At 32.6% G+C, this 18,816-nt stretch overlaps 1 protein-coding gene across 2 annotated transcripts in view; it reads left to right on the forward strand.

The window, feature by feature from the left end:
- Nucleotides 1-15,465, forward strand: part of LOC115232456 — a 51,034-nt gene extending 35,569 nt beyond the window's left edge. Inside the window, exons 6-11 of one of the 2 annotated variants that reach the window (XM_036512721.1) lie at nt 2,613-2,816; nt 5,128-5,331; nt 6,600-6,656; nt 8,665-8,796; nt 11,317-11,393; nt 15,308-15,465. In XM_036512721.1, the coding sequence (XP_036368614.1) occupies nt 2,613-2,816; nt 5,128-5,331; nt 6,600-6,656; nt 8,665-8,796; nt 11,317-11,357 (638 nt within the window). In that variant the 3' untranslated portion in view covers nt 11,358-11,393; nt 15,308-15,465. Of the gene's footprint in view, nt 1-2,612; nt 2,817-5,127; nt 5,332-6,599; nt 6,657-8,664; nt 8,797-11,316; nt 11,413-15,307 lie in introns of those variants that run through there. The other variant, XM_029802337.2, reaches the window with a different exon arrangement.
- Nucleotides 15,466-18,816: the final 3,351 nt, after the last annotated feature.

An 18,816-nucleotide genomic window follows, 5' to 3' on the forward strand; every position in this document is an offset into this window, starting at 1 on the left:
AAAATAGGCACTTAATATATTTATTAAGAGAGTGGGTATATCATAGGTTTGGTGGTACATAAGAACAGAGAACTCAAAACATGAGTATATATATTTTGAGTCACGTTGTAGCTTCTGAGTAATCTAATCAGTCCTGGAGGTGGTTGTAGTGAATCCATGCTGGTGGAATAAGTAAAAGGAATAAGAAGTCATGTAGATCTTATCTTTCCTTTTTTAAACAAAGATAGAAGCAAGGAGGTCTCTTTGCTCAGTAGGTGTACTTCATGAATCATGTATAAGAAATGTGGCATATGGTTGTGAAACCATGGACATTGATGTGAGGTTGGTCAATGAAATGTTTAATGTAAACTTATATGAGCAATTTGATCGTGTAAGTTTAAATTTGTGGGGTGAATGAATGACTAGGTAATTTGATAAAAGAACCAAGCCAAGATATGCTGGAAAGACATTCATGCTGATGTGGACATGTAAGGGAAATGGATAATTAGTACTAGGTGCTGTTTGCTTTTTGTGGAGGATGTATATTGAAGAAAACATGAGAACAATTAGTTAGATCAAACCTACGGTGGTTGGGTCCTACAACAAAAGAGATGAGGAAAAAGCAGACATATGTTGTACGTCAGATCTGTGCAACTCAAACAAGCTTAGAAAAACAGATGTTAAAATATTCAGGGTAATTACGATATTATGTACATAGGTGTGTGTTTGTGTGTTTGTGTGTTTGTGTGAAAATATGTTGCTGTTGGATGATTAGAAAATATTCTGAAAATACAGTATAGATGGAATTAAAAATAATTAAGTTAGTCTTGTAAAGTATCTCTGAAATACAGATATGTATTTGAACTTTTATTGCTAAATGCTGTCTTTTAACTTTTGAGATTTTGATCATTAACTTACATGCAAACTGAAATAGATCTCCATTTTACATTTGACCAAAAGTGTCCTTTTGTTCTTTAATTAGATTTCTTAGGAAATGTTCTGAATATTACTATGTTGACTCAAAGATAAAAATAAAGACACATATTTTATACATATATATATTGGGTCGGTGCATAATTATTGCGGATTTTTTTCAACAAATATTATTCAACAAAAACAATAACAACATGTAACAAAAACATTTTAAAATTATTATTCCAGAGCATATTCACCATCTACTTCAATTATTACTTCCCATTTGCTTGGCAGATGGTCAGACCGTCATTTAAAGATGTTTTTGTTAAATATTGTTATTGTTTTTGTTGAATAAAATTTGTTGAAGATAAGCCACAATAATTATGCACCAACCCAATATATATATATAATGGGCTTCTTTCAGTTTCCTCTATCATATCTACACACAAGGCTTTGGTTGATTGAAGGTTATAGTAGAAGACACTTGCCCAAGATGCCATACAGTGGGATTGAACCCAGAAGCATGTGATTGGGAAGTGAACTTCTTATTTCTTTATTGTCCACAAGGGGCTAAACATAAAGGGGACAAAGAAGGACAGACAAAGGGATTAAGTTGATTATATCGACCCCAGTGAGTAACTGGTACTTATTTAATCGACCCCAAAAGGATGAAAGGCTAAGTCGACCTCGGCGGAATTTGAACTCAGAACGTAGCGGCAGACGAAATACCGCTAAGCATTTCGCCCAACGTGCTAACGTTTCTGCCAGCTTGCTGCATTCTTACCCCACAGCCATGCCTGCACCTATTCATGAAGTATTTTGTTATGAAAGAAGGAGTTAGGTTATTAAATGCTAGAAAAGTAGACTGATTTGCTGACAAATCAGAATCTTTTTGGAATCTTCTTTACCTTATTGTAAATGCAAACAAATGTATTGGGATTTAACTGTCTCATTCTATCTTACCTCATAACTGACTATTGAAACTTGGTGATGGAAAACATTTTATGTTCTAAAGTTGACATACAAGTGAAAATTTTATTACGTTTTCAGCTTAGACCGTCTGTGAAAAGAATCTCAGATAATACTTCTACCATTTCTTTATAAATTTAATGAATAACTATAATTAAATCTTAGACATGAACAAAAATTGAACTGAATTTATTTGCTGGATTGAGATTTATTTGCTGGATTTATTAGTGGTATTTGAACTTTAATTCTGAGACCTATTCATTTATAGTTTTGTCTATTCATATATTTTTTCATTTATCACTCTTCCAATTTGACCAGACTTTTATTCAACATGAATTCTAGTTTTGTTTCTGGGCTCTTTAAGAAAGCATTAGTTTATAATTTTTATTTCATGAAACATTTATATACATAAGAGTTGGCAATGAGACAAATTTGAGGTAAGCTCCCAGCAAGTTAAGCTGTTACTTTGCTTATATTCCTGTTTGTAGATATTTCATTTCTTTTAAGCTTATTAATGTGTCTGAGAAATACACAATCATCCTAAGCATTTCTTCCTAATCTATTTTCAGTAGGGTGAACCAGCCATTGGTCAGTGTTGTTCATGACAGAATTTGAACTTAGAATGTTCACTACAAATATTTTGCAGACAAGTCAATTAATTTTGACACTGTTTTTACTTGTGTATGAAATAAATGAACAAATAGGTGTAAAAAGTGTTTCAGCTATTAATTGTGATGTTCTTTGTACAGAATGTGACCACGAACAGTTGGAAGATATCATGAAACGTTTGACTGGATGGTTTGTGCTTCTTCATGCTAAATTCAAAGAAAGCAGAAAGAAAACAGTTAATGGTCCTGTTTATCAGATTCCAAGTTACAATTTACATCATGCAGTTAACAAAACCAAGCACCATTTTTCAGTGAAAAAGGAACTAAATAGTTTCTACAAATCACGTAAGTTTAAATTTTTCATAGTTTATTTTAATGGTGTCTATTAGTTACCTTTTATTTCTTACATTTTTTTAGTCATTAGACCGCAGCCATCTTGGGGCATCACCTTGAAGAATTTTATGTTGAATGAACTGACACCAGTACTTTTTTTTTTTTGTTAAGCTAGTATTTTTATTCTATTGGTCTTTTTTGCCAAACTGCTAAGTTACTGGGTCATAAACACACCAACACTGGTTGTTAAACAGTAGTAGGGGGACAAACCTGGACAGAGAGACACACACACACATAGATATATACATATATATATGTGACAAACTTCTTTCAGTTTCTGTCTACCAAATCCACTCACAAGACTTTGGTTGGCCTGAGGCTATAGTAGAAGACACTTGCCCAAATGCCACACAGGGGAACTAAATCCAGGATGATGTGAATGGAAAGCAAGTTTATGTATATATGAGGCTATAGTAGAAAATACTTGCCCAAGGTGCCACACAGTGGAACCGAACCCAGAACCATGTGGCTTGGAAGCAAGCTTCTTACCACACAGCTACACCTTCACTTATCCATACCTGTGTTTAGAACAAGCTATTGGCAACTGAAGGAAAAAGAAGTACTTACACTATACAATATCACTATTTCATTGAAAATTAGGGTTAGACAACCAGTATTTGCTTTCTAAAAATTTTTGAATCATCTCAAAATATCCATGGCATTATTTTGGGTGCTGAAACAGTCAGGGTCCAATTGAATGTTATCAAATATTTCAGTGCACAATCAAAAACTTCCTTATCAACAGTCCAGCACCCCAAACATCTCAAAAACCACACATTGGAAAAGATAATTTACCAACACATTGCAGTATTTCAACACCTTATTTCACTCAGCTATGCCTGCTATAACCCTTACATTTACTGCAACATTAAGGGATTATGATGGAATGAATGGGTCTCTAGCCCAAGTGTAAAGTGTTATTTATTGAGTGAAATAACACTGCTTTATACTAAAAGTACTATTTTTTCTCTCCTTAAGTATCTATGTTCTATACAGTACTACCTCTTAAGTATTTTTTCATCTTTTACTTGTTTCAGTCATTGAACTGTGGTCATACTGGGGCATCACCTTGAAGGGTTTTAGTTGAACAAATTGACCTCCATGCTTATTTTTAACTGTGGTACTTATTCTATCAATCTCTATGCCATACTTCTAAGTTATAGAGATATAAACAAACCAACACCAGTTGTCAAGTGCTGGGGCAACAAACACAGACACTAAGACATACACACATACATGTATGTATATACAACAGGCTTCCACAGTTTCCTTTTAGCAAATTTACACACATTGGTTGAGCCCAGGGCCATAGATGAAGAGATTTGCCAAAGTTGCTGTGCCATGGAACTGAACCTAAAACCACATGGTTGCAGAGTAAGCCTCTTAACCACAGTCATGCCTGCACCTATAAATATGTTCAACTACTCAATATATACTTGTTGTGGATAGATTATCTATTATATAAAATCTGTTCTGTCTGTCTGTGTGTGTATCTTCTAGGATCTCAGGCATCTTCCATCTGATTGCGCTCAAATTTGATATGTAGATACCAACGGTATCAGGGTGTGTATAAGTCTTGAAAAAATTACAAAAATCGATTCCAGGTGAGAATGCGATCAATAAAGCTGTGGGAACGTGCATTTGTACGGTCAAGTACATCAGCTGTTGCGATGTACTTACTGGTACTTTAAACTCTTCGGTTGCATATTTGTGTGAATAAAATCGTTTTTCTTTGGAATAGAAAAAAAGTCTATCTTTATTTCTTCTTTCACTTTAGGTTAAATCAGTGTTTCTCAAAGGGGAGGCCTATGGGACGGTCGGACAAGTTGTTTTGAGAAAATTTGGTTTAAATGTTTGACAACTCAGCACCGTCCATTGGACGGAGGGGGGGGGGGGCGTTTTGCTCACATTCAAATAAAAGGCAAGCTTTATGAAATGTGCATTAAAAGTCTAACTTGGGTGAGGAAATATTGTCAGGAAAAGTGAAAGACCTGTAATGGGTTTGGTTTATATTTTTGTATATAAGATAGATTTACAAGATAGTTTGACTAATTTGTTTGGATCTCATCTGCAAGAAATGGTGTTAGCCTATAATAAATATAATGGTTAAATGAACCAGTGATTGTTGGCATTTCAAGAAAAGTGACTACCATATATTTTCTGCTTCATCTTTTTGTCATTTCTGCCACCTTTTTTCTGATAAATGTTCTTTTTTATATATATATTTCCTGTTCATTGTACTTTTTTCTCTTTAATTATTTAGGTAAATGTCATTGTGTTCGTTCAATTATCTGGGAGTTCAAACGCTTGGATTTTGATGGTGACAAACATATAACCAAGAAAGAACTATCTAAGATTGAAAACAATCAAATGGAACCTTGTGTGGAGCCATTTATGGATTCCTGTGACCGAAACCATGATTCCAAATTGACCAGACATGAATGGTGTTGCTGTTTTGCTGCTGTGCGTAAGTATTGGAAGCGTCGCTTTATTTTGGAAACTATAAAATTTGATTCCAAAACATAAATTCATTGAAATTATAAAGAGACCTAAAATTTTATACCTTTGGCATAGGAGTGGCTGTGTGGTAAGTAGCTTGCTTATGAACCACATGGTTCTGGGTTCAGTCCCACTGCATGGCATCTTGGACAAGTGCCTTCTACTATAGCCTCGGGCCGACCAAAGCCTTGTGAGTGGATTTGGCAGACGGAAACTGGAAGAAGCCCATCCTATATATGTATATATATATATATATATATGTATATGTGTGTATATGTTTGTGTGTCTGTGTTTGTACCCCCACCCCACCCAACATCGCTTGACAACCGATGCTGGTGTGTTTACGTCCCCGTAACTTAGCAGTTCAGCAAAAGAGACTGATAGAATAAGTACTTGGCTTACAAAGAATAAGTCTTGGGGTCGATTTGCTCGACTAAAGGCTGTGCTCCAGCATGGCCGCAATCAAATGACTGAAACAAGTAAAAGAGTAAAAGAGAGTAAAGAGTTGGTAGTGACGATTCCAGTGGTGAATATCTATTTTGAGAAAATGGTCAGTTGTCTTTTAAGTTTTCTTACACTTTGGCTTTATCATAACAGGAGAGAAAGAGAAGGTGAGAAAGAATGTGTGTTTATTGAAAGTTTAATGCTTTGTCTGCTAAGAATAAGTAGAATGTCTTATGAGAAACATCTTCATAAATATCATAAAGTTAATAAAGTTATAGAATTTATCTGAGTGCTCTACTGTACAACTCTTTTACTGCAGAAATCATATATATCCACTCAAAATTTCATTGCTCTTAACTTCAGAAAGCAGTTTTAAATACCAGTCTATCTTTCATTGAGGAATGTCATGTTTGAAACTATTTTTTGTTGAGATATATCAAGTTTATTGAGACAACACGACTTGCATAAGTTGAAATCTAGTGATATCTCTGGAAATTGCTTCTTACATGACTGTAGGAAAATGGGAAATTGTAGTCATTACACCTTTTTCAAATTGTATAAGTGGAATTAAATATCTGATTGAAAGTATTTAAACCATCTGAAGTTTGAGGACAATTCAGTATTTTGTTGGAACAATTTGTGAGTTGTGGGTTTTTCCCTTTCTTCCTACCTAATTCATTTGTCTTAGAGCCCATGCACAGGTCATGAATAGTGTCATTTCTCTTCTGATTAAGTCATAAAAAGAAAAGGAATTATTATTTTACTAAAGTATTTTAATTGTCATCTCTTTAGGACCGCCATGTTTTTCCCACTTGAGGAGACTCCGATCTGATGCTGTTATGAAATCAGGTAAAATTAAAATTTTCTTTCTTTATAATTCTTTTTAATTTTGGCACAAGACCAGCAATTCTGAAGGGAAGTGGAAAAGTTGATTACATCGACCCCAATACTGGACTTGTAGTTATTTTATTGACCCTGAAAGGATGAATGGCAAAGCTGACTTTGGCAGAATTTGAACTCAGAATCTAATACGCCAGAAGAAATATCACAAGGCATTTTACTGACATTATTATGATTTTGCCAGTTTGCTACCTTTTTTTTCCTCATAATGTGGTTTTAATTTATAGCATTACCGAAATTTCTAAATATTCAAACTTTTCCATATTACTTTATTTAGTCATTATTGATTTTAGTCAGTTTGGATAAATAGCTGTGTGATAAGAAGTTTGCTTCTCAACCACATGGTTCTGGGTTCAGTTCTACTGTGTGGCACCTTAGGCAAGTGTCTTCTAAGGCCCTGGATCAAACAAAGATTTGTGAGTAGATTTATTAGACAGAAATTGAAAGAAGCCTGTTGAATATATATATATATGTGTGTGTGTGTCTTGGTATCTGTCTCCCCCACCACCATTTGACAACTGGTGTTGGTTTGTTTACATCCCGGTAATGCAATTTATTTTTAATTTTGTTTCGATGCACATGGTTATACAAATGCTCACCAAGCTTTCAATTCAGGTTATTTTAATTCTACCTTTAATGTAAAAAACACTTCCCATCAAGATCTGCAAATTCAAATATATTTCCAGTGTTTGAACACAGACATGCATGCATGCACATGCATACACACATGCACAATGTTAAAAAAATTATGTATTGTACACATAAATTGTGTGTGATGTATATGTGTGTACCTATATACACATGTACACATACATGCACAGCAAAAACCCATAATATAACATACACATTATATGTATATGCTTCCAATATATATAATATTCATTTAGATGTCTCAATGTCCTATACTGTCTTAAACATCAATATGTAAATTAATGATTAATATTTCAAACAAAACCCTATAAAATCAGAAGTGAGAATTCATTATTAATAACATCTGTTTTAATGACACTGATATAATTATCTCTTGTGAGGTAAAAAAAATCTTGGTGTTACATTAGATAAACATACAGCTTTCTTACTGTTTCTATAAGAAAAAAGCATTATGAAATCCTTAGTCATCAGTCATATTGTTGTTTCAAAATTGGACTATTATAAGTATTGTTGTTTTAAAACTGAACTATTATAATTATCTCTTCTCAGTATTCCTTGGAAATATCTTTAATGACAATGTTCATGCTATTGCTTAGATCCCCTTCAAAAGAAATACATTTTCCACAGTAGTCCAAGAACCTCGGTTATAAGTAAAAATTCATAAAAATATTTATTCATTAGTTTCTTATTTGGCTGATTACTTACCAGATGCACAATTTTACATGCTGTGATCAATCAATCTGAGAAAGCCCCTCCTAAATTCATCAACTCATTCAGATATCTGGATGTCTTCCACATCATGTAATGCTATATCCCCTTCTATTCAACAGATGATTTTAAATTCATAACTTTTGGATCAACCATTCCAGTATATTATTTAGTTTAGAATTCTGCTCATTCTTTACAATTACAATTTTAATAATAATCTTTGACAAAAATATCTGCTCATTTATTTTAGTAAACCAACTATATTCTCTGGTTGTTTTACATTTATTTATTAATTTACATTTACAATAATAGTTAAGACTGTTTCTGACAAGCTACTTTGATATATAACTCATAACTATTCGGTTATTGATTCTTCAGATGTTGGTAAACTAAATCAGCTTGAACCCTTTCAAAGCCTATGCTTTAAACAAAATGACCACCATTACTTCACTAGTGATATTTTAAAACCTTAAAATAGCTAATCATTTACTAATATTTTTCTACATTTCATTGTCACTTCTAACATTATTCATAACTCATTTCTCTTAATCTTGAAATACTTAAACCTGAAAATATGATTTTCTTTTTCTTTTTGTAGCTACATTTATCCCACATTGTGACAGAGATGGTTATTATGAGAAACGCCAGTGCCATAAAGGTGTTTGCTGGTGTGTGGACCTGAATGGCAATCAAATACTGGGTACACGAACCCGAGCCACCCCACATTGTGGTCAGTATTTTTATTTGTTGTTTTGAATGACTATTAAAATATTGTTAATTCTGTTTCAATTTTCATTTAGAAACAGTTTGAACTTTTCAAAAAATTTAAGTAGCAACTTTTGGGAAGGCATAGCTTACTTCAGAAGTAAATTTGAACTTATTTTCTGAGCTAAGAATAATTTATCTTTTCTATTTCAAATAACTAACTAGTATTTTTGCATTTACTTTCTTACCGGACAATAGATTAAAGAGTAGCAATATACTCAGGCTTATCTAGATTAAGTTAAATTTTGCTTAAACAGGCATTAGATCATTTTTGTAGGAGTTAGCTATTGTTTGTTAACTCATTTTAATTTAATATAACTGGTTCTTATTTTAGTAACACCTGAGAACAAAATTTTGTATGAACTTCATAGTATTTGAATTCAGAACATTAGAGACAAAAATTAAATGCTGTAATACTTACTGTTGGTTAATTCATCTGATGCTCTCTCATTTCAAGAAATGTGCTGTGTTTTAATCAATATTTCAATCAATAATTTAAGAAGGTTAATTAGTTGATAAAATGATAGATTACAGTGCTAAAATGCTTTTATAGCATTTAGTTTTATCTCTCTGAATTCTGAGTTGAAATTCAATCAAATTGATGTACTATTCAGTTGACAATAAGCTTCTCTTATAAAAGTTGGCTTTGTGACTAAGCAAGAGTATCTTACCAGTACCCTATGCACTGGGTTCTATAGCATTTATTTATTAACAGCAAGTTACAGCATACATAGTTCATAATTGAGCCCTAGATCTGTGAGGCCCCTGGGCAACTGCCCACTCTACTCACGTCTCAAGATGGCACTGTAACTGAGGAAGCAACCAAGATTATTGAGCTAGCTGTGACATTAAACTGCCAAATTGAGTGTTATATTTTATTTCACTCAGTATCTTACAGTATTTAGCTCAAATCTCACTGAAATTTTGTCTTTATTCCTTTCTGGCAAAGAATTAAATTCCGGTAATGTATTCAGATAGTCCAATGGTTAAACACTGACGTTAACAAAATTTGATTTCATCCAATATCAAAAGAAATAAAGATTAATTACTTCAGAAGCTTTGTATTTGTAATTTAACCTGCACTTGATGGACTAGAGCCATAATTTGTTTGAAAAAATGCCAACTATTTAAAAATATTTGTTTGCAAGTGTGACAACAGTTAATAGAAAAATGTTAGTTAAAATGAAACATTACGCTCTTTAGCTTAATCTCTTTGTTAATTATCAATTCAACAATGTTCATTTGCTAATCTTTTCGATAAGTATTACGAAGTTCCATTTGACCTGCGTTAATACTTTTTAAGTTTATTTAATTGAAAACTGATGTGAAACGAAATTACTGGCACTCTCACAATCCAAATATCAAGTGTTATGTATTGAACGACATGTAACAAGGGAGGCAACTGTACTTTGCTTTACCTTAAGATCGGTACATAATAGTAATATGCATTGAGTGTTAACAATAAACGTCACAGAATTTTGATGTCTATTAGTTCTCAAATAAGACAGAGGCGTTTTAGTTATAATTGAACTTCGTCGCCCCCCTCCAAAAAATATTCAAAACAAAAGAAACCTTCTCAACTTTAGATCTTATTTTCCTAGTTTTAATTTATGAGTAATAATACAAAAAGCTCATGGAAATGATAGAGCACATTATAGTATTCAAATTTCTGTCTGTGAATACTGTTTTAAATTCCAACTGATAAATATAATAAATACTGGGGTTTAAAATCGTTGGTATGACTGTATGCTAAGAATTCCGCTTCCCCACCACATTGTTTCGGGTTCAGTCCTTGTGTGTTGCACCTTAAGCAAGTGCCTTCTACTATAACCCCAGGCTGACCAAAGCCTTGTGAGTGGGTTTTGATAGATGGAAACTGAAAGAAGCCTATCATGTGTGTGTATATATATATATATATATATATATATATATATATATATATATATATATAGCGGCGCACGTACCCTTTTGTTTTTTATGTAAGTATATATATATATATATATATATATGTATATAATCTCAGACAAGGTATAAATAATGGTCATTATATATTTTTCCTTTATTAGAGTTAATATGGCTTACAGTTGTTTTCGGTGGTCATTACTGGTAGGTTTACTCAATTGCTCTATTGATCAGTTGAGAAAAATTGAACAACTTAAAAAAATTAATTTCTGGTTATAACAAAACACTGAAGGAATGGTAGGGACAGGATGGTGGAAATTTTGGGAAAGGAGAGTCTTAAAACATTAGTGTGTGTAGGAGTTCTTCACTAATCTAACTAATTTAAACAACGGGGACCTTATGAGGTATGTGTGATAATGATATTGAATGTATGAGGTAAAATCAACTCATTTGATTGCCTTTTGTTATATTCAGCATATTCATTTGTATCATATATTAATATTTTTTTTAATGTTAATTAAAGATATAAAAGAGTTAATCATCTTCAAATCAATTAAAAGTTCTTCATTGTTTTATGTTTTAGATAAACTTGATGTTATGGGCCACCTTCGCAACCTAGTGTGATCGCTGAAAGAAGGAATTCTATAGAGACTTACAGAAGTAAAATTCAAAGTCACCATTGCCATTTTCTATCTTGTATATATGCTTATATTTGTAGATATGCATGTTATATATATATATATATATATATATATCTGTGCATGTACACGCATACACACACATGCATTTCATATATGTACACGTGGAAAAAGAACAGGAAAATATAGAAAGCTTCCAACAATGCAGGAAGTTTCACAAGAACCTTTATATTTCAGGTGCAAAGCTCCATCCTCAGAAAAAAGTAGTTCAAGAAATGTCTAGTTTGTAAAACTTTCTGCATTGTTAGCAGCTTTCTATATTTTCCTTTTCTTTTTCTACTTCTGTACTACATTGTTTCAAACAAACTACAATGCTCTTATCTATATATATATATATATATATACACACATATACACATATGCATTATATATATATATATATATATATATTATATATATATATATATATGTACTCATATGCATATATATATATATATATTATATATATATATATGTACTCATATGCATATATATATATATGTACTCATATGCACATATATATATACACACACACTCATATTATGAAAATATACATGTGTATAAATATATATAACATACTTATAACAATCATAAAATTACTTTAAAAAATAATTTGGTGTTTTATATCTCTTGTTCATTTAATTCTTTGTTTTATGATATAAATGAATGGTTGGATGGTCAATGATGTACACCAGTGGTTTAAGAAAATGTTTGGTGGCCAAGTGGTTCACATGTTACTTTTGAACTCAACAATAAATGAATTTGTTTCTGTAGCCATCCGTTCAATTTGTCTTGCCATGAGTTAAAAAGATGTGCTTTGATATATGGTACTGTGTAAACGGTGTGTATATGAGCTTGTGCATGGGAAGCATAATGCATTTGAATATTTCGGATGGAAATGTTTTGGAATTTAGAGAATAGGTTTCGTTAAAGAATATTATATTGTTTTAATAACATCAAATACAAACCTGAGATTCTTTTAGGCTTTAACAATGTTCATATTGCTGATTAACATTAAAAAATAAACATCATGTATTTTAAATCATAAAATGTTTTGCTTTATATATATATAGATATGCATATGCATTTATACATATATGTCTACCTGCTTTTCTATATGATTGAATATGTTGTATGTTTGTGCTGTGTACACATGACATTATCTCACTCTTACTTTAAAAAAAATGAAATTCAAAATTTGATCAGTATAATTAAAATACCAGCATAATTAGTGAATCAGTTGATATATCAATAAAAATATGAAAGAAATTATTGTTACTAATTATGTGTGACTTGTACGAGACCAAACTCTTTGGAACAAATATATTTATTCTTTAATCTTTTGGCATTCTGATTACTCTGTCAAATTTAATATTCTTTTAATGTTGTTTTGCATTAATCATGCATTATTTCATAGCTTTGAGATTTTAATGATGTGATTTAAACAATTTTTAGCATGACATTGTAGGGTAGGTGTGAAAAGCTCAATATGACCAGTTTGACCATAAAACAGGTAGAATATTTCAGCTGGCTATGGCCATTTTAAATGCTAAAGGGCTAAACTTCAATTTTTTTCTTTAATTACATTTGCAGTCAGCAGTTTTATTTGAAAATATTTGTATTTGTGGATTTTTCAAATCTTTCAATTTCAGTATATATTTATATAAATATAAGAAACTTAACTAATTTATTACAGTACAGTGATACTCACCTTAAGAAGGAATAGTTAATTCTAGGTTATAGTTAGTTATTTGTGAAACATTTATAATCTAAATTCCCAAAAGAAGCATATATTGAAGTTGATTTTCCTTGTTCTGTTGTCATGTCAACTAAGCTATATTGATCTCTTTTGAAAACATTATTACTATTTTTATGTATTGTTCAATATATAACTATTGTCCTAAAAAATACATAACACTGCAGTCTTCCTAAAATTTTTTTCTACCTTGATATGCCATGTTTTTTTCATTTTCTCATATTTTTTTAATGTCTTGACTCAAACTTAATGTCTTAGCTCTTAGGGCATGGTTCAAGTCATTCTATTTAGTTTCTCTGCTGTAATAGCTTGCTTCTTTATTCATCAGTGTAATTGTGGCGATTATTCTCTGGCTGGTTGTATAATTTAAATCCTATCACAATAGTTTCAGAAGAATATTTGTAATGTGTTTAGGATAGTGACTATGTAGCCATAAGTCCATATCTTTCTATAGATGATATTGATAGCTCTAATGCACCTGGTTATTGGTAATCAGTAGAAAAGGTATGTGCTTTTTTGTAAAAAAAAAAAAAAAAATTTTTTAATCCAGACAAAACAACTGCTCATATAGAATGCTAAAATACAAACTTCTAAAGCCAGTTTTAGTCTTGTTAAGTATGGAAATATGCATGTAAGCAGTTTAAAATATTCTCTTACATTTTATGTCTCTGAAGATCTTTTCTGTATTTTCCATCATGTCATTTAAATGTTTTGTTGCAGCCCATGGTGAAATCATTTGTGTCCTAGATTCACTTGGTCCATATTCTTTAGCTGTTCTGTTAGCATTTCCTGTTTGGCAAATGTCATTAAAACAACATTTGTTTAAATAACATCTGTAATATCCTTTCTAATTTTCTCAGCCCTTAATCATCCCTTGAACATAACATATCTAAATGTCAAATATATTCTATTGACAATCAGTTAAGTCTTTCCTGTTTATCACAAACTTTAATAGCAGCTAATTCATTATAAACTCTTCTCTCACCAGAAAGTCATAGCTGGGTAAGTTGATAAGGTGCCAAACTACCAGTCGAAAGGTTGGCGGTTCATATCCTGTCATTGATGCTTTACTGTAGTCTTGGCAGTGACATTTAACCCTAATGCTCAAATTTATTTAGTTATAAATATTCACTTTAAGTGATGAGTGAGTCTCTCAGCTTTGTTGCTTGATCTGCTAAAAATAACTGAATCTTCGTCAAACCACATCTTAAGGAAAAGAAAAGGTGGGTTGACACTAGATTATTAATTCAAAATATATGAAAAGACAGGATTGTCATTGACATAGGTCTACTCTGTCATGACCAACTTTGGGATAAGCAACAACAACAACAACCTACCTCTGTAAGCACCAAATGCAGTATTAATGTAGAAGATATTGTTGGTTTCCAGTATTGAATTCAACTCTCAAAGTGTATAGCTTGAAGTGGACAGGTTCCAAGAGGTTGATTTTTCCCTTGATACACATTACTAGAGGACCAGATCTCTAATGATGTTCCAACAATCCAGGGTGTAAAATCTCTTTCCTTATATCAAAACTGCTGACTCTAAATGAAATATAATAAAATGCTTTTTTCATTTCTTAAAACAAAAATTTAAACAGTACACATACACACACTCAAAGTTATGAATAAAACTATATATCACAATTTTAAAAAAAATTCAGAATTATTTCTATTTACCTGATAATCATTTTGTGAAAGTGCATGGTCAAATGGTTTAGATGCTGAGATCATGAATGTTAAGTTGTAGGTTCAAATCTTGAAGCTGGCAGCATATTATGTCTTTGAGTACATTGTTTCAGTCCACTCCATTGAAAATGAGTACAAGTGACCAGCTGAGGATTAACCTTGTGACAAATTAGGGTTTTATTCCTTCAGTTGCTTAAATGTCACAGAAATTGGTATAAGCTTTGCAGTGTTTGTTCTAGCTCTTTATGTTCCTAGTTCAAATCCTGCAAAGGTCAATTTTTGCCTTTCATTCTTTCTGAGATTAATAAAATAACTGTAATTGACAAGCCCACCTCTCCAACAAAATTTTAGGCCTTGTGCCTAAAGGATTATTGAACTATTGATAGCATCTTTAAGTTCTGAATTTCTGAATTTAGATTATACCAGGGCTGTATTTTCCTTTTCTCCTTCCATATTTGATAAAATAAATGTTTTAGTTAAGTACTGAAATGGATTTGATCAACTGCAGTGAACTCTACATGAAATTTGTGGCTGTGTGCTTTATTGAAAATTATTATAATTGTTAATGAAAATAAAAGAAATTGTTATAGAAAAGTGTTGTGAAATATTAAGTTTTTGGTGAACCTTATTTGCAATCCTATTTCAATGCCCTTTGTGAATCAATTTGTGCATGTTACCAATACACTTGGGAAATTATAAATGTTACACTTCTCTATCTGTGTACATTTTCAAATCTTAAGCTTCATGTCTATGTAAGAAACCATATTATTATTATTATCGTTATTATTATTGGTTTTGATGTGTACTATGGTGTGGTGTTAAGACTAGGTAAACAATCTGGGGACCAGTTTCAGCTTCTGGTAGGAATCTCCTTAAAAATGTCATTCAGGGAGAAGAATAAATAACAAATAACCATAGTCATATTTATATAAAAATTGTTATTTTATACAGTAGACATTCTGAGTTCAAATCCTGCCAAGATTAACTTTGTCTTTCATCCCTCTGGGGGTCAATAAAATAAAGTACATGTCAAGTAAAAAGGTTGATGTCATTGAGTATCTCCCCCCCACCACCAAAAAAAAATTGCTGGTCTTGTGCCCAAATTAAAAACAATTATTTTATACAGTGGCTATTAACTTTTTGCCTATCCAAATCATTTTCATAAGTTTTTCCTAAATGTCCATGCATGTTTTCAGACTTTTATTGAGTCCCTTGTTTCATATCATCATCATCATTTAACATTTGTTGTCCATGCAGGCATGGGTTGGGCAGTTTGACCAGGTCTGGTAAGCTGAGAGGCCATACCTGACTACAGTCTGATTTGGCATGGTTTCTATGGCTGGAAGCCCTCCCTGATGCCAACCACTCCGAGAGTGTAATGGGTGCTTTTATGTGCCACCAGCACATTCTTATTAATATTAATAAAAAGCTTTCTCTTCATAAGTCTCAAATTACTCAGGTGGTTGAAAAAACTGTGTATCCTATACAATGCAAAGAAACTGGGAAATATGTCCTGTGTATCACATAATTCACAGGGCAGGAAAAAGGTTAAAGACACACTTAAAGAAGTCATTAGTGGAAACATATTAATTTTAAATTTAAAGATTGAAATCTTTCAAAATTGTAGCAAATAAAAAGCCTGAATTTCCTTTTTCAAGAGTTCAAAATAAAAACATTTGGTATATTATATTTACAGGTAGGAATAAAAATATATCAGATGTATGTTATAAATGTGTCACACCAGCTGTTAAGTATAGCATTTTTTTTTATTTTTAATTTGTTTGGGATGATATATTAAAACATCTGGTACACTATATTTAAGTTCTGTATTGTGATATATTGGAAACATCTGTCGTGATATATTTTGATTGGGGATAATTTGGTACTGCAGTTGTTGTGTCATCAATTGGTTCTTTCAAGTTGTAGAATGGAACATAGTGGCATGTGAATTTAATTAAAATCAGTTATGATAGTTTAGTAAGTAGACAAGAGCCATGGAAACATTAGCATTGCAACTGCTGAAAAATTCCTGACTTTGGGTAAAAGAAAACACAGGAAGATTAGTTAATTATTCAACATATTTCCCTCTCCAATTCACACTTATTGTAGTGGTCCTTCAGTTCTTCTAAGCGCAGTAAAAGAACTTGGAAGGATGGGCCTCGGCGGAATTTGAACTCAGAACGTTTGCGACGGGTGAAATACCTGTTTCTTTACTATCCACAAGGGGCTAAACACAGAGAGGACAAACGGATTAAGTCGATTATATCGACCTCAGTGCGTCACTGGTACTTAATTTATCGACCCCGAAAGGATGAAAGGCAAAGTCGACCTCGGCGGAATTTGAACTCAGAACGTAGCGGCAGACGAAATACCGCTAAACATTTCGCCCGGCGTGCTAACGATTCTGCCAGCTCGCCGCCTTAGCAGCAGCAATAATAATTATAGGCAGAGGCGTGGCTGTATGATACATACATCTACACATCATCCATCTCTTATCTGGATGACAACAATGTAAAAATTCAAGAATTATTATTTCGACATATATCTGAAGAAATCTGCTGTTAGACATTTGCTAATATTCTTTTGAATTATAATGGTTTCAAATTTTGACACAGGGCTAGTAATTTCAGGGCAGGGAGTAAGTGTACTACATTTATCCCTGACCCCGAAAGGCTAAGTCGACCTCGGTGGAATTTGAACTCAGAACGCGAAGACGGGCGTATCGTGACTTCTGGTTACGGCTGTTAATACAAGGGAGATAACCGCCACAATATACCAGGCGGGATTAAAATGTGAATTTGAAATTAAGGAATACTAGAAGGTGCATGAAGTTCATATTTATTTTGTTGTCTTTGTTTTAAATGGATAACAAAACTACAGCAGGTTATGATGATAATCTTAGTGTACCCTGAATTTGACATATTTTGATCTAGATGTCACGTTCACAAAGACATCATTGCTAATAATTGCAAAATAAATCGAAATTTATTATTTAAAAATAACAACACAGGTTGAAAAATCGTTTTCGACGGAAAAAGTCAAAGGATGCCCAATTTTTATATGCTATTATTTATAGCTTTATGTGCTGCGAAATCGACTGTACCAAAACATTTCATGTTCTCTTGAAAGTTTATTTTGATATTTAAGGTGGACCTGGCAGAAACGTTAGCACGCCGGGCAAAATGCGTAGCCGTATTTCGTCTGCCGTTACGTTCTGAGTTCAAATTCCGCCGAGGTCGACTTTGCCTTTCATCCTTTCAGGTTCGATAAATTAAGTACCAGTTACGTACTGGGGTAGATGTAATCGACTTAATCCGTTTGTCTGTCCTTGTTTGTCCCCTCTGTGTTTAGCCCCTTGTGGGTAGTAAAGAAATAGGTATTTCGTCTCTCTTAAGTACGAGTGAAACACTGGAGGTCGATGTGATTGACTTGTCCCTCTCACCAAATTTTAAGCCTTGTGCCTTTAGCAGAGAGAATTATTTAGACATTTATTAAGGCAGCAAGCTAGTAGAACTGTTAGCATGGTGGACAAAATGCTTTGTGGTATTTTGTCTGTCTTTATATTCTGAGCTCAAATTCTGCCAAAGTCGACTTTGCCTTTTATCCTTTCAGGGTTGATAAAATAAATCATTAGTCAAGTACTGGGGTCAATGTAACCAGCTTACCCCATATCTTCAGAACCTGCTGGCTCTGTGCCAAAATCTGAAACCATTATTTAAACATTTATTTAAAGAGATCTTTTGTTAGACATTTGATGATATCTTTTGAATCATCAATATTTAACATCTACTTCCCATACTAGCATGGGTTGGACGGCTTGAAAGGAACTTGTTGGCCAAGGGTTGCATCAGGTTCTAGAGTCTGTTTTGGCTTGGTTCCTACAGTTGTATGCTCTTCCTAATGCCAACCACTCCACAGAATGTACTGGGTGCTTTTTATGTAGCACCATCACACACACCAAT

The sequence above is a fragment of the Octopus sinensis genome, linkage group LG2 (assembly GCF_006345805.1).
Source record: "Octopus sinensis linkage group LG2, ASM634580v1, whole genome shotgun sequence".
NCBI classification, from domain to species: domain Eukaryota; kingdom Metazoa; phylum Mollusca; class Cephalopoda; order Octopoda; family Octopodidae; genus Octopus; species Octopus sinensis.